A 19,688-nucleotide genomic window follows, 5' to 3' on the forward strand; every position below is an offset into this window, starting at 1 on the left:
AAGAGACACACGTATAAGAAGTCTGTGGTCTACAGCTACCCTGATGGTGGGAAACTCTCCCCCAGGGCAGGTGGGAAACATGCAGGGCCCCTCCTGTGACACCAAGGCCTCTGAAAGGTCTTGGAGGGTCTCAGGAATCCTTTACTTTTACTCCTCTGCCTCAGCTAGACTAACCCTGCACTCCTAAAATTCCTGGTTGCTTCTCTAGCTTGGACAGTTTAAGCCTTTCAGAAGCGGAAAAGAAAAGGTTAGTCAGTTAACAGCTCAGAAAGAGAAGGCTGTTTTAGTAAAGGAAAACCAGAGACAATCCGGTCATTCTGCAACTGTTCAGAGAAACAACAAATATGTTAAGGATATTAGTTTGAGATCAGCATGTACTGCAGAAAAATTAGTCACTGTCAACACTTTACAAAATGGTACATTGTAATATCATAAAATTTCAAATAGTAACCAAAACTTATCATGTTAAATATACAAGGACAATCTATTCACTTCCATCTGAATATATATATATATACTGTAATAATATGTGTCAGTTAAAAGCATACAGTATATGGGAGCCCATAGATAGACTGAAAAAATCATATTTTTCTAATATGTAGACACTTGGAAGAATTTTTTTAAAATATAATCAAATAGAAATGGGCATTTAGAAGATGAACTGGTCTCTGCAGAGACATCTGGGGCTTAACATAAGTGTCTGTGCTAAAAAATAAATATATCTTCATAAATAGATTCTTAAGGAGATGTGGAAATCCCCAAATTCATTTTCTCCCTTCAGGGACTTTTTCTGTCCTCATTTCAGAGATTGGGCTGGGGAGGAAGTAGGGATCGACACAATCCTGAATCACAAACACATTGTTGTTTGATTTTTCTTTTTTTTTAACTACAAAAAAGGAACTGTGATTTAATGATCCCAATGTACATGCTTTCAAATGATCACCATGAAAACTATAATTTAAAATCAAATAAACAAAAAACCAAAAACACAACAGAATCACACACGTCACAGGAAGGGCAGGTCTCAGGGATGACCTTGCAGCCCTCTGGGAAACTGTCATATGTTGATGAGTCAAAACAGCCTTTGGGCCCCTGGAACTTTCTAGATATGCCCCTGCTCAAGTATGGCAGGAAGATTTATCTCAGAAGAAGAAAAAGCTAATTTGTAAGCGACTCTGAGGAGCCCTATCTCATGTTGTTAGGGTTTTCAAGTACCACACAAACACAGCTGTAGCGAAAAACAAAGCCAGTTACTCTCTTATCCACTGCGCTGTTACCTGACGCAGATTCCTGGTGACTTTCACATCATGCCAGGCATTATCATTAAACTTTCCATTCACGGGCTCCACTAGTGCTTCAAAGGCCCCTGATCCCAAATTAATGACCAGAGAGACAGCTCCATTTTTCAGGGCGAGATTGACATAATCGGCTGATTTCCCGGTGTGAAGCATCAGTCCATTCCTCTGAAGGGTTTTAAAGGACAGAGTTATTTCATCGCTGCTGCTTTGAATGGGGTTTTGAGACAAGTCGTAGCAGAAGTATTCCGATCCCTTGAAAGTGGCAATATATTCTTCTTTTCCTGGAGGGAAACAGATACACACATGCATAAGTAAAGGAAATATACTATGCAAATTACGAAATCTTAACAGAAATGATAACTAATCAGCCCCCAGATTAACTCTTTGTCTAGTTAACATTCATGACAAGAGCCTTAAACAGCACTGTGAAAAAGTGAAAGGGTTATTCGCTCAGTCCTATTCGAGTCTTTGTGAACCTGCAGCCTGCCAGGCTCCTCTGTCCATGGAATTCAGCCAAGAATACTGGAGTAGGTTGCCATCCCTTAACAATACTGTAGGTGGCAGCATATTTTTAAGAAACATCAGCTATTGAGCCATCAACTGCAATAGCTAAATCTGACATTCTTGAAAATTCAATTAATTTTTAAGTATCACTGCAAGAGCTCTGATCAGAGCAAGGAGCTCTGTGATATCTCCAGGGCATGAGTCAGGTACCATAAATACATATTGGATGGTTCTACTCTGCTGGCAACAATGGATTCCAAAGTGTTTGCAGATTCTCTCCATCCAACTGAGGTTACTTTAATTTTCAGTGAGGTATTTATATTCAAAGATCTTCTCAGTGAAGAGCCAAATATTTCCACCATTGAGAAACCATAACATTATCTGGTGAGGGGAAAGTAAAGAAGAAAAATAACAGGATTTGGTCTGGGAGTGAATAGATTTCTTATAGAACAAATGCATTTTTTTTTTCTCCCTGGGTGGAGAGGACAGTGATAGAAGGCCTAAAGGCAGAAGCTGGATTATTTGTTCATTCTCTGATCTCACCAAGCAGATGGCAAGACTGGCTTTTATGAGACTGGAAAGAATTCCAGCACATTCTCAGGGGAATAGCATGTAAATGAGGTCTCAACATTTTCTATATTTCTCAGTCTTCTCCACTTTTATTTAGGGGTAACAACGTGGATCCCACATAATGTTAAATCAAACAGAAATGGTGGCTATTTGGAAAGAGCAGTCTTTTCCCACTAATTAAGTGAGTTTAATCAAAGAAAAAATGGAAGCCAAAATCTCCCTCAACTCTCTAGGCAGTGATGGCATCGTCCCAAGAGAAATGAGGCCGTATGGTCTGGACTCAGCTTCTAATAAACTATAAACATAGAATTACAAGTGGTACTAGAGAATCTGTTTCACTGGTAATACAGCATCTCTACTGTGCCCACTGGAGGGTTCAAAGACCAACAGGGGTCTCACTTTTATCTTTATCCTGGCAATAGGATTTTAACTCAGGACTACTTTCATTCAGTAGACATATATGTCATGTCTTTGCATTGGAGCTCAAATTAAGGTCTCCGCTCATCAGGGTCCAATGACCTGACTCTCTGGATACAGAAAGCATTGTAACTAATACAGGCAGGCAAGGCAAGGCACTGAGTAAGATAGTGAGCACCTAAGAACTTTCACAAGAGAGTGAACCCTTGAGGAAGAGTTATTACCTACTAGTAAACTATTAGTGAAGACTAGTGGTCAGGCCAAATCCACTACGATTTAGTCAGAGTCATAGCAATGTCAACCCGATCCATACGAAAAGGTCCCTTCCTTTCATATACTCAAATTATTAGCTGAAATCCGCAAGTGTAAGCCCGGTGCTAGTCTTCAGCGATAGTGGAATGACCAACACTGACCTAATCCCTTTCTCTGAAAGTCTACGGTTTAGGTGTTTGCTTCTCAGGTCAGTTCAAAATGGCAAATGGCTTGATATTGGGAGCCAGCACAACTAAATATTTATGATATAATGAAGGGGAAAAAAAAAAAAAAACATAGGCTAAAGTATGAATTTAGATCCTAGCGGGCCACGTATTAACTGTACTGGGGGGGCAATTATGCATCTTTTAAAATTTCAATTTCTAAACATGTTTAGTGATACTGGTCTCTCAGGATATAATGAGATTATGCTGTACAGACATCTGGGAAAGTTGGTGGGCACTAGAAATGGTAGATGTCTTCCTCCTAACCTAACTAATGTAGGAAGAAAAGAAAAACTTAAGAGCATTATCAAGAGTACAGGTGGAAAAAAAAATCACATTAGGAAATATAATTGTACAATTGAAAGACCAAAAGTATCTTCAAAATCTATTAGGTTTAAGATACTTCAGACAGATTACAGGGTTCTATGAACTGAGGAAAACCAATGTTTTAAACGTATAAACAGATTGATAGATTAGGTGAAATTCCAACAAAAATATCAATGATTTTTTTAAACAAATTTGAAAGCTGCTTCTATAAGTTCTATGGGAAAACAAAGACCCCAAAATAGCCAAGATAGATCAGAGAAAGAAGATTAAGGAACTTTCCTGTGTAAAGATGAACAACTATTAGAAAATTGTGATAGTAAAGATAATTCATTAGGATAGACAAAAGGAGAGAATAAAGATAATAATCAAACTAAAAATAATATTATGCATATAAGAAAATGATTTATGTCATCAGGCATTGCAAAAAAGTAAGAAAAGTACAGATTAGTCAAAAAGTGGTGTTGGGACAACAGGTTAACTACATGAATAAAGTGAAATTGAATATTTATATTATTTTGTTTACAAAAATCAATTCTCCATGGACTAAGAACATAAATTAGTGAGGTAAATCTGTAAACTTTTTGTTAAGACAAGAAATTATGATATGGAGGTATGGAAGGATTTATTAAACAAGCATAAAAAACTAATCAAATATTGATATATTCAACTGCATTAAAATTAAGAACACCTGTTTATCAATAATACCATCAAGAGAGTAAGAATCTAAATTAAGTTGGCAGAAAATTCATACCATGTTAATCTGCAAAGGACTACAATACAGGATTTGCAAAGCATTCTGATAAATCAATTTGGAAAAAAAAAGATTTGAAAAATGGGAAAATTGGCAAACTATGTTTGGATACAACTGAACAACAACAATTTCATAGAAAAACCGGTGTATACTACTAGAATAAATAAAAAGATGTTCAATTCTTTTTAGTCTTGAGGGAAAGGCAAAACTCAAATTCAGAATTCATTTTGCAGCCATGAAATTGACAAAAATTGAAAAGATAGAAAAACTCCAGGTTTTGTAAAAGCTATGGAAAAAATAGTCATTGTTATCCAATGCTAATTAATGAGAGTGCTGATGAGTTTAAAATCGACCAACTGCAATAAGCACTATTTGGCCTTATGCTACCCCATGAGGACATCACATATTATAAAGGTATTGGTCTTCAGAAAATGGTTACCATAATCAATAAAAATAACATTCCCAATTTCTTTCAAACCATTACTCTCTCCTCACTGCTCTGATCATTTGATGAGTAATAGGAATATGGAGCCAAGAAAATTCAAGAAATAGGGAGCCGAAAGAATTCTGGCTCATATCCATATACATACATCAGATATGGTGAGATTCACTTATCTGACGAGGATATTTGCAAACTTTTCATCCCCACTGAATACTCAGAAGAGGTCTCTGAACCAAAGGGAATTTTAGAGATCTTCTTCTAACCTGAGTTTTAATCATTCGGAAAGTGATTCACATGGAGTTTAAATGACTGTCAAATTCAGAAAATGCCAGTCACAGAAGAGGACTTGAATTCAGCCTACTACCCTTAAATACTAAAGAACAGAGAGTGGGTCCTTGAAGAGACTTGTTGCTACTTAAGAGGCTGTAGCATTTTATCCAGCAGACTTCACATCATTCCAAATATGATTTATGCAAAATAAATCCAGATAATGTGGCAGAGCCAAAGGAAAAGTACTAAATATTAGAGTTCATAGTTTACTAGATGGGAATCTGTGAAGTTATATGAATGTCAATAACATTTTACACCATCATATTCATATTACTCAAAAATGAAAGTATATCACTCTTTTTATGTTGTTTAATACCAAATTAAGATAATTTAAATTTTCATCAAATGCAACCATGTAGTTTTGGAAGAATTCACCCTGTAGAACATATCTTTACTTCAAAAAATCATAAATGAGACATGAATCTAAGCAGGGAAATATTTTTGTTATGTTCTTTTTCAAGAAAGAATTTGTTTACCATATGAGAATATGTAAGTCATTCAATTTTCTTCAAGAGGACTATAATTCGTCTTTGTTACCATGCTGTCTTTATCATTAAGTTTTGTGCTATGTCAAATACAAATACCAAGTAGCACAGTAAAGAGTTATTCATGCTTTCCTGTTGAACAATTAAAGAAAGGGTCTACATCCATTTTAAAAGATAAGATCCAAATATCTTATGCATTTCTAATATGTTCTAAAACAATAAACATCAAAAAGAAATTAGATTCACAACTATAGGAAAAGATGTTCAACTTTATTAGAATTCAGAGAAATGCAAACTAAACCATAATAAAATATCAATACATTACACCACAATGAATAAAAAAATAAATAAAACAAGTGAAAAAGACAAAATGTACCAAGTGTTAGGATGTGGAGCAACTCGAACTCTTATGTATTGCTGGTGAGAACTGCTTTTTAAAATTAGCAGTATCTTTAAAAGATAAATTTGCCTATCTTATGACCCAGGAATCTCCCCTTATAAGTGTAGATCCAACAAAATGAACACAAGATCATCAGAATGACACACTAGAATGTTTACAGCAGCACTCTGCATAATAACCTCAAAATGAACAGTACTTAAATGCCAATCAATAGTAGAATGGCTAAATAAATTGGGGCATAATTATAGAATATTATATTAAACAGCAAAGAGAATATATGGTCTCTAACTACATGCAAAAATTATGGATAAAACTCATAATGATAACATTGAGTAAAAAAAAAAAAAAGCCAGACAAAAGAGAAGATACTTATAATTTCATTTATATAAAAAAATAAAACTAAATCTCTACTGTTGTAAGTCAAGGTACTGACTGCCTTTGATAGAAATGAAGGGGAAACTAGTTAGGAGGACGTTGGGGGTACTAGCAACGTTCTGTTCTTGACCTGGTGTTTTTATGTGTGTGATCAGAGTGCAAACATTCATATAGCTATACACTAATGATATGTGCACTTTCTAGTATTTATACTATATTTCAAAAAATAATTTAAATTCATAATCTAGATGACTGAGAACAAAACAAATTCATCTGATAAAGTTGTTTCTTCCTGATTAATAGGGTGATAGGAGCAAGACATTACTTTATTAATAGTACTTTTATTAGTAACAATGAAAATAACAACAATAGTAATAATACCAACTATGCATCACTTTAAAACTTTTCTATGTATGTCAATATCCCTTAATACCATTTTCTCTCCAGAGCAACCTCACAGGGTTTAGAAAATATAAATAAGCTGCATGGATGTAATTATAATTGTTTGAGGGACCATACTTCAAATGTGCTGATTAATGGATCACTGTTTAGATGAAGGGGGTGTCTACTACTCATCATAGAAATGCTATGACAGAATTAGAGAAACATTTAAAAAATACACTGCTCAAAAACTTGATTTATTTTTCTAATATTCTATATTAATTTGCTTTCTGTTATAATACAATTAGAGAAAGAGATATCTAATGGGTGCCACTGGATTTCAGTCCTCACCAATTTTCAACTCTCTTATGACTCAGACAAAAATACACAATTCTTGCTCATCTAGTTTTCTGAAGGAAAGTTCAATGAAAAAAAAATCTAAATTGTATAAAATCTGAGTTCTATTCTGAGGTCTAAAATCACTCAACTGAACAAGGAAGAATATGCAGAAAACATGACTTCCCAGACATACCAGATAAAACAAAGAAAACAAAATCTAGAGGATTTAGAACATGAATCAAAGTGTGAGAGAGAGAAGTCACTCAGTCGTGTCCGACTCTGTGACCCCATGGACGGTATAGCTGACCAGGTCCTCCATCCATGGGATTTTCCAGACAAGAATACTGGAGTGGGTTGCCATTTCCTTCTCCAGGGGATCTTCCTGATACAGGGATTGAACCTGGGTCTCCCACACTGCAGGCAGATTCTTTACCATCTGAGCTACCAGGAAACCCCAAAGTGTGAGGGAGACACTCAAAAAAGTTCAGGTAGGCATGGGTTATATTCATAGAAGTTCTTAGAAGAGGGATGGGATAGTCTTCAGGTGGCTCATGCCTGCTATCACACTCCTATTTAGACAAGCTGGAATTTATTGGATATATGTTGAGATGATAAAAGACTTCTAGATTACATAAGGTAGTGTCAAAAACCCTCTAAAGAAAAATTTAAAAGATATGTGACAGAATCTTCAAATATTAGGAAGGCTATTCCCTAGAGGAGCAATTCCATTTTGCAGCGAATCAGGGGTGTGAACAGAATCAAAGCATAATAGCTATGAGAAAATATATCTCAAAATAATAGACTTTATAAGAGAGCTATCCATAGGTGGAACATTTCATTTACTAGAAAACAAATTTCTCATCACAGAAAGGACTTGAACATAACCGAAACTTAACTGGATATGGCAGATAGTGTTCAATCTTTGGATGGTCAACTGAACAAACGGATCCTTTTTAACAGCAAGAATTAGTGATTTATACTTTAGAGAGTAGAATATTCGACAAAAAAAAAAAAAAAAAAAAGGTTATATGACTTTTCGAGTTCACTCACAAATTGATTCTCAGAGCAGTGCCCCTTCCCATTGCTTATGCTTTGGGTAAAGTCTCACTAATTTTACCCTATGTTGCCACAACTTTCAAGTTCACTGAACTTCTTTACTAAGTGAAGGACCTGCAAGGAAATGACCCTAATTCCTAAGGCAAAGATATCTATGGTCAGAGAGAAGTCTTACTATTTCCACTTACATGGAGAATGTCAGGCTGTTTTCTGAAGGCAAGAACCTGACCTACATTATTGTTCTCGATTATCTTGCTTTTCACATATACAATCCCAAGTCACACAGGTTTATAAGGTTTCACTATACCTTAAAATATATTCTAAGGTTGTGTTCAACACAAACCAGGAACTAAAATCAACACATTAAAAAAAAAAAAGTGAACTAAAACTGACATTTGAGTAAGAGGCTTGTTTCATTTGTTTTACTGCTCTCGAAGTCAAATACACAAGAATATCATGCCAAAAATATTCTTGATAAACAAAAGTACATACTAGAAGTTTACATTACATTAATGTATATTAGAAGTATACATTATCTTCTCTGACTATGAAGATAAAGCAAGCTTAGAAAAATAGAAAAAGAAGGTCTGCCTATTGAATCACATCAGGTTAAATTTTCAGTTCCTAAGAAGTGTAACAGAAAACAGCATAGTTTTATTTGCCAAAATCCTTTGTAATTTATACATTAAAACAATCAATTGATCACTGTAAGGAAAAACAGCATTATTTTAAAGGGAGAATAGTTCTTTATCTGCACTTTCTCTCAGATGAAATGTCATAAATCATTACAAAATTCCCAATTATGATTCAACCTACAGAAATTCTCTGGTTAGCTTCTATTGTTTGCAGCAAGAAATAAAGCTTCATAAAATATTCATTCTTCATGGTTTTATTTCACTTCAGATACACCTCAAGGCAACCAATCTGGAAGTAAGTTGCCAAGTATCCATCAGATAACCCTAGAAAAATAGGCATAATTTTAATGATGATATATGTGAAGTCATTAAATATGAAAGTGAAAGACTTAGATATTATTTGACATAATGCTTTCATTTATTAGATGAAGAGAGTGAGGTCTGAACAGGTAAAACCATGATCACATTAATTAATTGGAGTAGAATCATAATATTTAAACCCCCCTTGCTTTCTTTATTCCAATCTTACTCTTTCTTACTCCCTAGATAATGCCATGAAATAAGCTTCTAACCAATGACCAAAAACTAAATGCCATTTACACTTGAACATACTCTAAAAAATAAAAAAAAAAAAATAATAGGACACAGCTCAATACTCCAGGACAATTTTCCAATTCTATTGTGCAACTGATTTGCATTTGTTTGTATAACTGCAGGTGCTGGGAATCAAACAGGCCACTCTATGTCTTAATCGGCTTGATAACCATTCACTTCTGCACAGATCAGATGACATGCAGGAAAAGTCATAAACAAACATTCACCAGGTGTGCAATATTGTAATTTCTGGGCCTGCCTCGGGCTCAACTCTCACAGTTGAATCTATGACTAGACTCCATCATCTTTTAACCTGGTGGATATCAGTGACACGATCAAAGCAAAAACATAGCGTTGTATGTGCTGTGCTTAGTCACTCAGTTGTGTCCTACTCTTTGTGACCCCACGGACTGTAGCCCACCAGGCTCCTCTGTCCACGGGGATTTTCCAGGCAAGAATACTGGAGTGGGTTGCCATGCCCTCCTCCAGAGGATCTTCCCAACCCAGGGAAGGCAGATTCTTTACCATCTGAACCACCAGGGAAACCCATAGCATGGTGAATATAGGCTTTCCAAAGCAACTCTATATAAACTTATGATTTCTTTGGGTGTCAATGAATGAATACCTAATAAATAAATAATATATATTTATATATAGCATATATACTATTACATATATAATTAGAGGATTACAATGATGTTTATAGCAGATTTCTAGATATCCTGTATTTAAACATATAAACATTCCTCATTTATACTATTCTTCATTATACTATGGAGGCAACCCACTCTAGTATTATTGCCTGGAGGATCCCATGGAAAGAGAAGCCTGGCAGGCTACAGTCCATAGCATCGCAAAGTCAGACATGATTGAAGCAACTTAGCACACACTCACACATTTATACTGATCAGTATAAACTAAAAACACTTGGATTTTATTTATTTATTTTTGACTGTGCTAGGTCTTTGTTGCTTTGAGAAGATTTTCTTCAGTTGTGGTGAGAGGGGGCTACTCTTTGTTTCAGGGCAAGGGCTACTCATTGTGGTAGCTTCTCTTATTGGGGAGCACAGCTTCTAGGTGTGTGGGCTTCAGCAACTGTGGTACATAGTCTCAGGGGTTGTGGCTTGGAGGCTCAAGAGCACAGTCTCAACAGTTGTGGCACATGGGCTTACTTGCTCCATGGCTTGTGAAATTCTCCCAGACCAGGATTGAACCCATGTTCAATATTTTATATATTTATTTATATATCATTGGCAGGCAGATTCTTATCCACTGTGCCACCAGGGAAGTCCAAGAACACTTGAATTTTAGAGTGCTACACTTTGTACCAGGAGAAGGGATATTGGAAACCCAAGGTGTGTCTTTGATCTTAAGGCAAAGAATATTGAATCCAAAAAGTCACACATGTAAAGCCTAGTATTGAAGTTCAAATTGAGAGGGAGATTAATAATCCATTCAGGCATCATTCTGGTCAAACTTTTTTTATTTTATTCCATGTACAACGGGAAGTCATTGGAGTATTGCAGGCTGAAAAGTGATAAGATTTGATCTGCATTTTAAAAATTTAAGTCTGACTTCTACGTAGAGATTGGATTCTGGATATGTATGAAAGTGACGGCAATGAGACTGATAGTTATAAAGTTATAGATCATAGGAATGGGGGCAATAGAGTCATATACAATTGGGTTTGAATCCCACTCTCACATTATGAGTAATAATCACTTAATAATAATCACTCATCTTAAAAATCTGTTTTCTGATCAATGAGTGGAGGCATAGGAGCTATATACATGATGGTTAGTTGTAAGAATTAAGTAATATAACACATGTGTAATAAATTTATTAGAATCAAAATCCAAGGGATATAGTCATGGTATATAAACATGAAAGGATATTTATTTATGCATTCATTATATTTCCTCAGTTGCTGATTTTAAACATGCACACACTGTCACTTTCTTTCCCCATCTCTTAATAACATCCTGGGCAGACTTACTAAATCTCTGGTCTTTTGGTTATTAAAGACTCAGGCTACTTGATAATTTTCACCTCAGATATAAGTTTCACCCCTCAATTCACAGTCTGAGCTGAGGAACAAAGGGAGGATGTGGTATAAAAACAGACATCTTTTTACCACCTGCCTTAAAACCTGGCCCTTCCAGTATATTGGGATGGTGTAGATGAGAGGGAGAGAACAAGACAGAGGCTTGCAGTTTCCTTCTATTGGTTGTAACTGCTTCTTTGGTTCACCCTCCCTGACCTCTAATACCCTTGAAATGGTAGACTCAAGTGCGCTTTACGACCTCATCACTGCATTTTCCAAACATAATGAGACAGATAGAGAGGTGGGGATGGGGTTGATTCATCTGGCCCAACTTGCTTCATCCTCTGGTTCCAACACATTGCATCTGGCTCCTGTGATCCCCTGGCCCCGCAGACCAGCAAGTGGCCTTCTTGTGAGTAATACTGGCCAGATGGTTCAAGCTCCAGACTAAAGTACAGTGTCTGCATGACCCACAGAATCTTAGGCATCCTGGCTACACCAGATGTTGAGACTGTAAGCTGCCCTCCTTCGTCTCTTTCCATCCAGCCAGTTCCCTTTCTCCTCAGTAAGGCAAAGGCAGGTCAGCAAGTTTGATGCAAACACTGTCATGCATCAGGAATGTAGAATGCAGATAAGCTTCTATAGCAGTCTCTTGTCTCTATTTCCTCGGGCAAATAAGCAGACTCTCCTTGGACAGTATATTTTCATGAGACTTATTATCTACTGACTCTTCAGTCCACTCACTCATCTCTTATGCTTGGGTAGATAAGGAAGGTGGGAAGTAGGGAGGCAGGAATTGGGTTAGAGGTTGTCAAAAGATCACTTTTGCTGTCTTCTACTAAGTGCTGAGGGAGATAAATGGCCAGTGTTTAGAGATTTTCTTTAGAGTAGAGATTACTTAAATTCTGTTTCAAGGGGCTTTAATCAACAATTCTATGCAAAAAATTTATCCTCAACATTCTGCTGTGAATATAAAGAAGTATGTTTTATATTGCCTGGCATATGGCGAGCAATCAGCTATTGGTTATCATTATCATTACTGGTTATCGCTATTATTACTGACTCTTTGTCCTCTGCCCATGGAATTCTCCAGGCAAGAATACTGGAGTGGGTAGCCATTCCCTTCTCCAGAGGATCTTCCTGACCCCCATTGAACCCAGGTCTCCTGCCTTACAGGTAGATTCTCTACTGTCTCTGTCTGACCAACAGGGAATCCCATTAAAAAAGTAAATATCATATTTTAAAAGACTGTCCAGTAGTTTGTTTGTTTTTTAAATCAGCTTTTTACATAATAATTTAATAACTAGAATTTCATTTTGGCCAATACCCTAATTCTAGGAAATTGTTAGTTAATTTGGGTTCATGCTGTAAAAAAGAGATGGAAGGAAATAGCATAAAGGAAGAAAAAATATGTTTTTCTATTGATGACTTATTCTTTTAAAGAAGTTTAAACCTGAATGACTTTCAAAATGATTTCATGAGGTTTTTGTGCTTTTTTTAACTTTCATTTTTCATTTTCTAAAAACAAAATAAAACATCATAGTAAAGATCAGGAGAGTTGAGCACTGGTCTTGACTCAGCCATTTTCAGCTCTCTGTCCCTTTGGTCTCCCCATTTAGCCTCACTGGGCCTCATTTTCCTCTCTGGCAAAGGGACATAGCTGGACTAAGTGATATCCAGTGATTCTTTCAATTTTAAAATTTTATGGTCCTATAACATTCTTGATTTATTGAGCCACTGTTTCACCGATTCATTCAATAAATATTTACTGAGGCTCAACTTTGTGCCAAATTCTACTGCTTTCCTGCTGTCAAAATTACACAAGCTAGTTAAAATGTCTTTAAAGTTTTCTGATGATGATACTTTTACAAAGAACTTTCCACAGCAACCCCTCTGTCTATCTGAGCTTCTAGAGCTAATTTTCCTCTTAGACTGTAAGGACTTAAAATTTAAGAAAAATAAAGCAACATTGAAAGTGTTCTGTTCACACTCTATCAGAAGCAAACTTTCTATTCTGATCACTTTTCTTCCTTGTCCAGGAACAAATACCTTCAACAGACTTTCTGGTTCAATATATGCTGGGGTGTTAAAAGAATGTGTTTGACAAAACTTTTTTTCTCCTAAATTTAAGGCATTTTTTCATATAAGTGAAATTCCTAGAATAATAAAACATTTTAAGAGGATAACATTTTACCATAAGTTTATATGAATCAATTCAGGACCATGTGTATTTCTCTAATGAATGTATGAAAAGATACATCAACAATGAATAGTGTTTTCCAATCAACAATAACTAATGCTTTCCAGTGGATTAGCTTGGAATTAGGAACCCTCGGTTCAGTTTCCCCACTTGATGGGTTTGTGCTACATGACCATGGGCACATATGTAACTGAGTCAGAGCTGACCACAGTACAAATGACTATCATGATATTGCCATGCCACACCTTCAGATTTTTTAAAATAAGGATTGGTGAGATAATGATTTTAGAATCATGATTATTAATTATATAGTTTATATACTGATTCTTCCATAACCTCCCCACACCCATCTATCATAGCTGTATTGAAAGCATCATAAATCAACACTGTCAAGCTCAGCTTTTCTCAAACCAGGTTTCTCATCTGTTTTGAATACTATTTTCTCAAGTCTCCCAAGAATAGTACAAATCAAGGACCTTTCTAGATACAGAGGAGAGAAGTTATTCTGTTCAATAGATTTCTTAGGTCTTTATTTCTTTCCCAATACCAGCAGAACTCTAGCTTAATGCAAATATACAGAATTTATCAGAAAGAATTTGGAAGTAGTTTACAGAATAGAAGGAACTACTGAACCATGAAATCTTGGTAGGGAAGAAACATGGGGAAGAGCTAAGCTCCTCACAGGTTTTGGTCTCCTATAAGGCTGTATCACTCATATAACTCAACAACAGTGAACCCCAGTCTCCAAGTAATTTCATTTCAGTTTTTAATTCCCCAAAGCGGATGAAATTTGATTAGCCCAGCTTGCATTGGTCAGAAATATTTATTCCGAGTTCAGATTTTTATGATTGGAGTAGGGAAAACAGGCAGGATTATAAAACAGGGGCATGTATGCGAATCATTGTAAGAGAACAGTCTCATTGGTTAATATCCAACATTGTCAACAAGTCGGTAACTTGTTGTGATCTAATATTAAAAGAGCAAACTTCCTAGAATGTAGAAATTATTATAATTACCTTTTTAGTGCCATACATAGTATGTACAATATAGTACAATATATACATTGTACATACATATATAGTACAATATACATTTATGTCTTAGGCTCCAATTTTTAAAATCAAGACACTGGGTGGTTTGTGATTAACAGTGAAACTTCATCAGAAATCTCAGTGAGTCACATGAATGTAAATTTTAGAACAGGAAAAAGGAGACCTATAAAGGTTACAAAATTTTTCTCTGGCATCTATAGCTAGACACAGATGAAGCAGGGATGAGAAGCTGAGTCTCTAGACCAGTTGATCCCAAACAGGGCTGCTCGTCAGAATCACCTGGGTAACATTTTAAAAAATATCACACAGTACAGGGAATATAGCCAGTATTTTATAATAACAATAAATGGAGTATAATCTTTAAACATTTGTGAATCACGATGCTGTATACCTGAAGCACATAATACTGTACAACAACCACACGTCCCAAAAAAAAAAATAAGAAAAAGAAGCGTATTTCTAGCACCTACTCCCTTAAGTAATACTTTAATAAGATTTGGAGTAGTACTCCTGATACTTTATTATTATTATTTCTTACTTTCCCCTTATTTCCAGTAACATATTAAGTTTGAAACTCAATGTTTTCTTGTAAATTACTGGGCTGTCCCTTCCCTTACTCTCCATTGAAAGAACCCATTTCCCAACAGTAAGCACAAAATGTAGAATAACATGGATGAAATATAAATGAAGTAATCAAAAAGCAGAGCACATTCTCACTTTTTAGCTTGGAAGTCATTTGACTGATGAGAGAACATTCTGGCCAGACTGAATAATACCACCTCTTAAATTGGTAGCTATAATTCACAATGCATCTGTTCACTTCTTGCAGTGAGCATTCTCTGGTCTCAAGGATAAGACATATTTCCAAATTCACAAGCTGTAACTTTACAGACTTTTTTCACCTTTTCTACCTGTAGTGAGTAAACCAAATACCCTACTGAAACAAGTCTTTTCTTTCTAAAGATCGCTGACCGTGACATTTTATGGCAAGAATATGTGGATATATTCCTCATTTCCCCGCACTACATGCCCTTCTCATGAACAATTAATAAAACCATAAAAGTTAAAGAGATCTTCTAATTCAAAGTCTTTCGAAAATTTCTTCCTAGGTACTCAGGATTCACACACTCTTTATAGACTTTGTACTTGCAATGCCCTCTTATAATGTTTTTTTCTAGAAATGGTAATTGATCTAAATTGATTTCAAAAAGGTTCACCACTCAAATTTGAAAAACACTGATTTACAAAACTACAATGAGGTATCTCACACCTGTCAGAACGGTCATTAACAAAACACCTACAGACAGTAAATGTTGGAGAGGGTGTTGAGAAAAGGGAACGTTACTGCACTGTTAGTGGGAATGCAAATTGATAGAGCACTATGGAGAATAGCATGGAAATTCCTTTAAAAACTAGGAATTAAACTACCAAATGACCCAGCAATCCCACTACTGACCGTATATGCTGAGGAAACCATAACTGAAAAAGACACATGTACCCAAGGTTTATTGCAGCACTGTTCACAATAGTTAGGGTATGAAAACAACCTGGATGTCCACTGATAGATGAATTGGTAAAGAAGTTGTGATACATACACACAATGGAATATTACTCAGCTATAAAAAGGAACACATTGAGTCAGTTCTAATGAGGTAGATGAACCTAGAGCCTATTATACAGAGGATAAGTCAGAAAGAGAAAGAGAAAGACAAATACAGTATATTAATTCATATATATGGAATCTCAAAATATGGTACTGATAACCCTATTTTCAGGTCAGCAAAGGAGATGCCAACAAAAACGATGGACTTTGGAACACAGTGGGGGAAGGAGAGAGTGGGATGATTTGACAGAGTAGCATTGAAACATATCTGTTACCACATGGAAAATAGATAGCATGGGAAATAGATGGGGAAACAGTGGAATCAGTGTCAGACTTTATTTTTGGGGGTCCAAAATCACTGCAGATGGTGATTGCAGCCATGAAATTAAAAGACGCTTACTCCTTGGAAGGAAAGTTATGACCAACCTAGATAGCATATTCAAAAGCAGAGACATTACTTTGCCAACAAAGGTCCATCTAGTCAAGGCTATGGTTTTTCTTGTGGTCATGTATGGATGTGAGAGTTGGACTGTGAAGAAAGCTGAGCGCTGAAGAATTGATGCTTTTGAACTGTGGTGTTGGAGAAGACTCTTGAGAGTCCCCTGGACTCACTGGAAAAGACCCTGATGCTGGGAGGGATTGGGGGCAGGAGGAGAAGTGGACGACAGAGGATGAGATGGCTGGATGGCCTCACTGACTCGATGGACATGAGTTTTGAGTGAACTCTGGGAGTTGGTGATGGACAGGGAGGCCTGGTGTGCTGTGATTCATGGGGTCGCAAGGAGTCAGACACTACTTGCGACTGAACTGAACTGAACTGAGGAATTCCCTGTGTGATGCAGGGAACCCAAAGCTGATTCTCTGTGACAACCTAGAGGGGTGGGATGGGAAGAGAGGTGGGAGGGAGGTTCAAGAGGGAAGGGACATATGTATACCTCTGGCTGATTCCTGTTGATGTATGACAGAAACCATCACAATATTGTAAAGTAATTATCCTCCAATTAAAAACTAAATGAAATTAATCAAAATGAAAAACACCGATTTAATTTGGTCTTTTCACTCTACAGATAAGAAAACCAAGGCCCAGAGAATTTAAGAGACTTGGCAGAAAGTATGTAGCTTGTGAATATCTCAGACCAGAATATGGATCTCTGACTGAATCCTGTGGTCTTTATACCAGATTCTGTTGCATTTCTAATGCTGTTTTAAATAGGTTTCAATGGAACATCTTCACAGTTTCAGAGGGAAGAAAATATTCATTTTGAAGAATATAGGGCAGTCTGCCTCTTTCAACATGACATTCAATCCTAACTTAATCTCTTTCTCAGATAACTAGTTTTCATAACTCCAAGACAACATGTAAAAGTTTAGCTTTATAGCTTTCAAGTTGCCAGTTAAGAGTACCAATATTTTTTCTCAGCTATAATCTCAAAGTGAAGTAAACACCTTGACTATCTAACGATGTTTGCACTAATTATGTAAGCTTCTCAACATCAAAATTTTAATTTTGCAGTTTATTTTGATTTATAGTATTATAATGAAAGTGACTGACTTACATGTTCAAATATTGCCACTTAAAAACAGACACTGCACTTTATTTTAAATTGATAGTATTGCCAATAATGTGGGGAAAAAAATCTGTATTGTTTTATAATAAAAAAACATAAATTGAATATATATAACTATATTGACAAGAATTGAATCAGTGACTCATTAGGTACATCAGACTGAGATTATCTGATGAAATGTTTAATGTTTACAGTGGTTTTCAACTTGGCATCACAAAACCATCTAAAGAGCCTTAGAAAATATTATTGCCTCAGTTCCAGACCCTCACCTCTATACCCTCATTTAATTGGTCCAGTGAGTGTCCTGGGCATAGGCACTTTTAGAAGTTTCCCAAGGGATTCAAATATATCAACATGGAAGGGAATCATGGGTTTAGAAAGATATGACCTACACATTTAACATGTAATAAGAGTTCCTTTATAAATGTACTCACTTAGTTATAATAATATGACAAAACGTTGAGCTCTTTAAATTTAGATATGATCTGCCTGTGTATAGTATTGCTTTACATCTGCATTTTGCTTAAGTAATTAATAAGTAGTTTGCATACTTTATCTCACAAAACGGCAACACAAGTGCACGTCCTCCCTTCCCTTCCATGTACATACATTATCAGACTGACTTTTGAAAGCATCTGATTTTAAATCACAGTTTTCTTTAAAAGGGCCAGTCTTTATGTAAAAGCACGAGCATGGATCTTCAACCCATTCAGATGCTGATATTATACATTTCCTTCCTGAAGGAAAAGCATCTAAGAAGCAATGAAGAGTCGTATTACCAATTCAGGCAATCACATTTGCCCAAACACATAGAAACTCCCAAGAGCTGAATTCAACTGTTTTCAGTTTTCTCTTAATAAAAAAATTTAGCATATCTTCAAAACCCTCGTTGTACAAATATATAACGTTTATGTATTTCTGGTAAAATTTAATGCCAAAGTTCAAAGAAGGCAAACATTCTGTCTTGAACGGTGCTCTTTATTTGCTGGTCAGAGTTAACACCCGAAGCTGATGAAATGTCTATGGAAGCTAAATATGTCACGGTGGACGCTAAAAACAAGGATGTTCTACTCTGAGGAGAAAGTCAGGGGAAGAAATGCTGGGATTAAAGTGGATAAAGAAAGCTGTAGCGCAAAAGCTGGTCCTGAAACAGTTAGCAAGAGGAGCCCACACCCATCTATGAGCAACTCTCCTTGGCAGGCCTGTCTTTCTTTAACAGGTGATACCTTGGAACACCACAGGCTGAAATTTGAAGCATCTAAGGCTCCTCTTCCTTCTAATAGACAAAAGCACAAAACCCTGATTTTTCTTCCTTTGCTGCTATGCCATAATAAACAATCGCTCGGGATTTTAACCAAGTCAAATGCTGACTAAAAGCCTCTTCACAAAAGCCTTTTAATAAATCCCTGCTTGTGTTTTCTTTAAGTGTATTTCAACTCGAAGACAAAGAGCTTTTTCCACATTTCCCTCATTTGCTGCTTCTTGCTGGACTAATTAAAAAGCACACTCTTTGAATGCAGAAAGGGGATAAAATGGAAGAGTGGGCCGATGGTTCAAGATAGAGTGTCCGTGGCTCTGTTAGGCCTGTGAGTCTCTTCAAATGACACAAACGCTTTATTCTTCTAGCTCTGATTTGAGGGAGACACAGAAGCAGCCCTTCAAGCCTTTCCTACTTCAGGTCAGGGTCCTTTTTATACTTGGCATACAACCTAGACACATCTGAATTCTGTTCAAAATGGAAAGTTTTATGCTTCCAAGCAGTTCAAGTGCACTCTGTGGTCCTTGTGTCCTGCGGGCTGCCCTAGCAGGTTTGAGGCACCTCTCAGGGCAAAGTGGTTTGA

At 36.2% G+C, this 19,688-nt stretch overlaps 1 protein-coding gene across 19 annotated transcripts in view; it reads right to left on the reverse strand.

The window, feature by feature from the left end:
• The window catches only part of NRXN1 (neurexin 1), a 1,211,037-nt gene that overhangs the window by 743,601 nt on the left and 447,748 nt on the right, over window positions 1-19,688 (reverse strand). For all 19 annotated transcript variants that reach the window (XM_040224802.1, XM_040224806.1, XM_040224800.1 and 16 more), the window contains one exon: window positions 1,278-1,579. In XM_040224802.1, coding sequence (XP_040080736.1) covers window positions 1,278-1,579 — 302 coding nt within the window. The remainder of the gene's footprint in view (window positions 1-1,277; window positions 1,580-19,688) is intronic.

The sequence above is a fragment of the Oryx dammah genome, unplaced genomic scaffold, assembly GCF_014754425.2.
Source record: "Oryx dammah isolate SB20612 unplaced genomic scaffold, SCBI_Odam_1.1 HiC_scaffold_25, whole genome shotgun sequence".
NCBI classification, from domain to species: Eukaryota; Metazoa; Chordata; class Mammalia; order Artiodactyla; family Bovidae; genus Oryx; species Oryx dammah.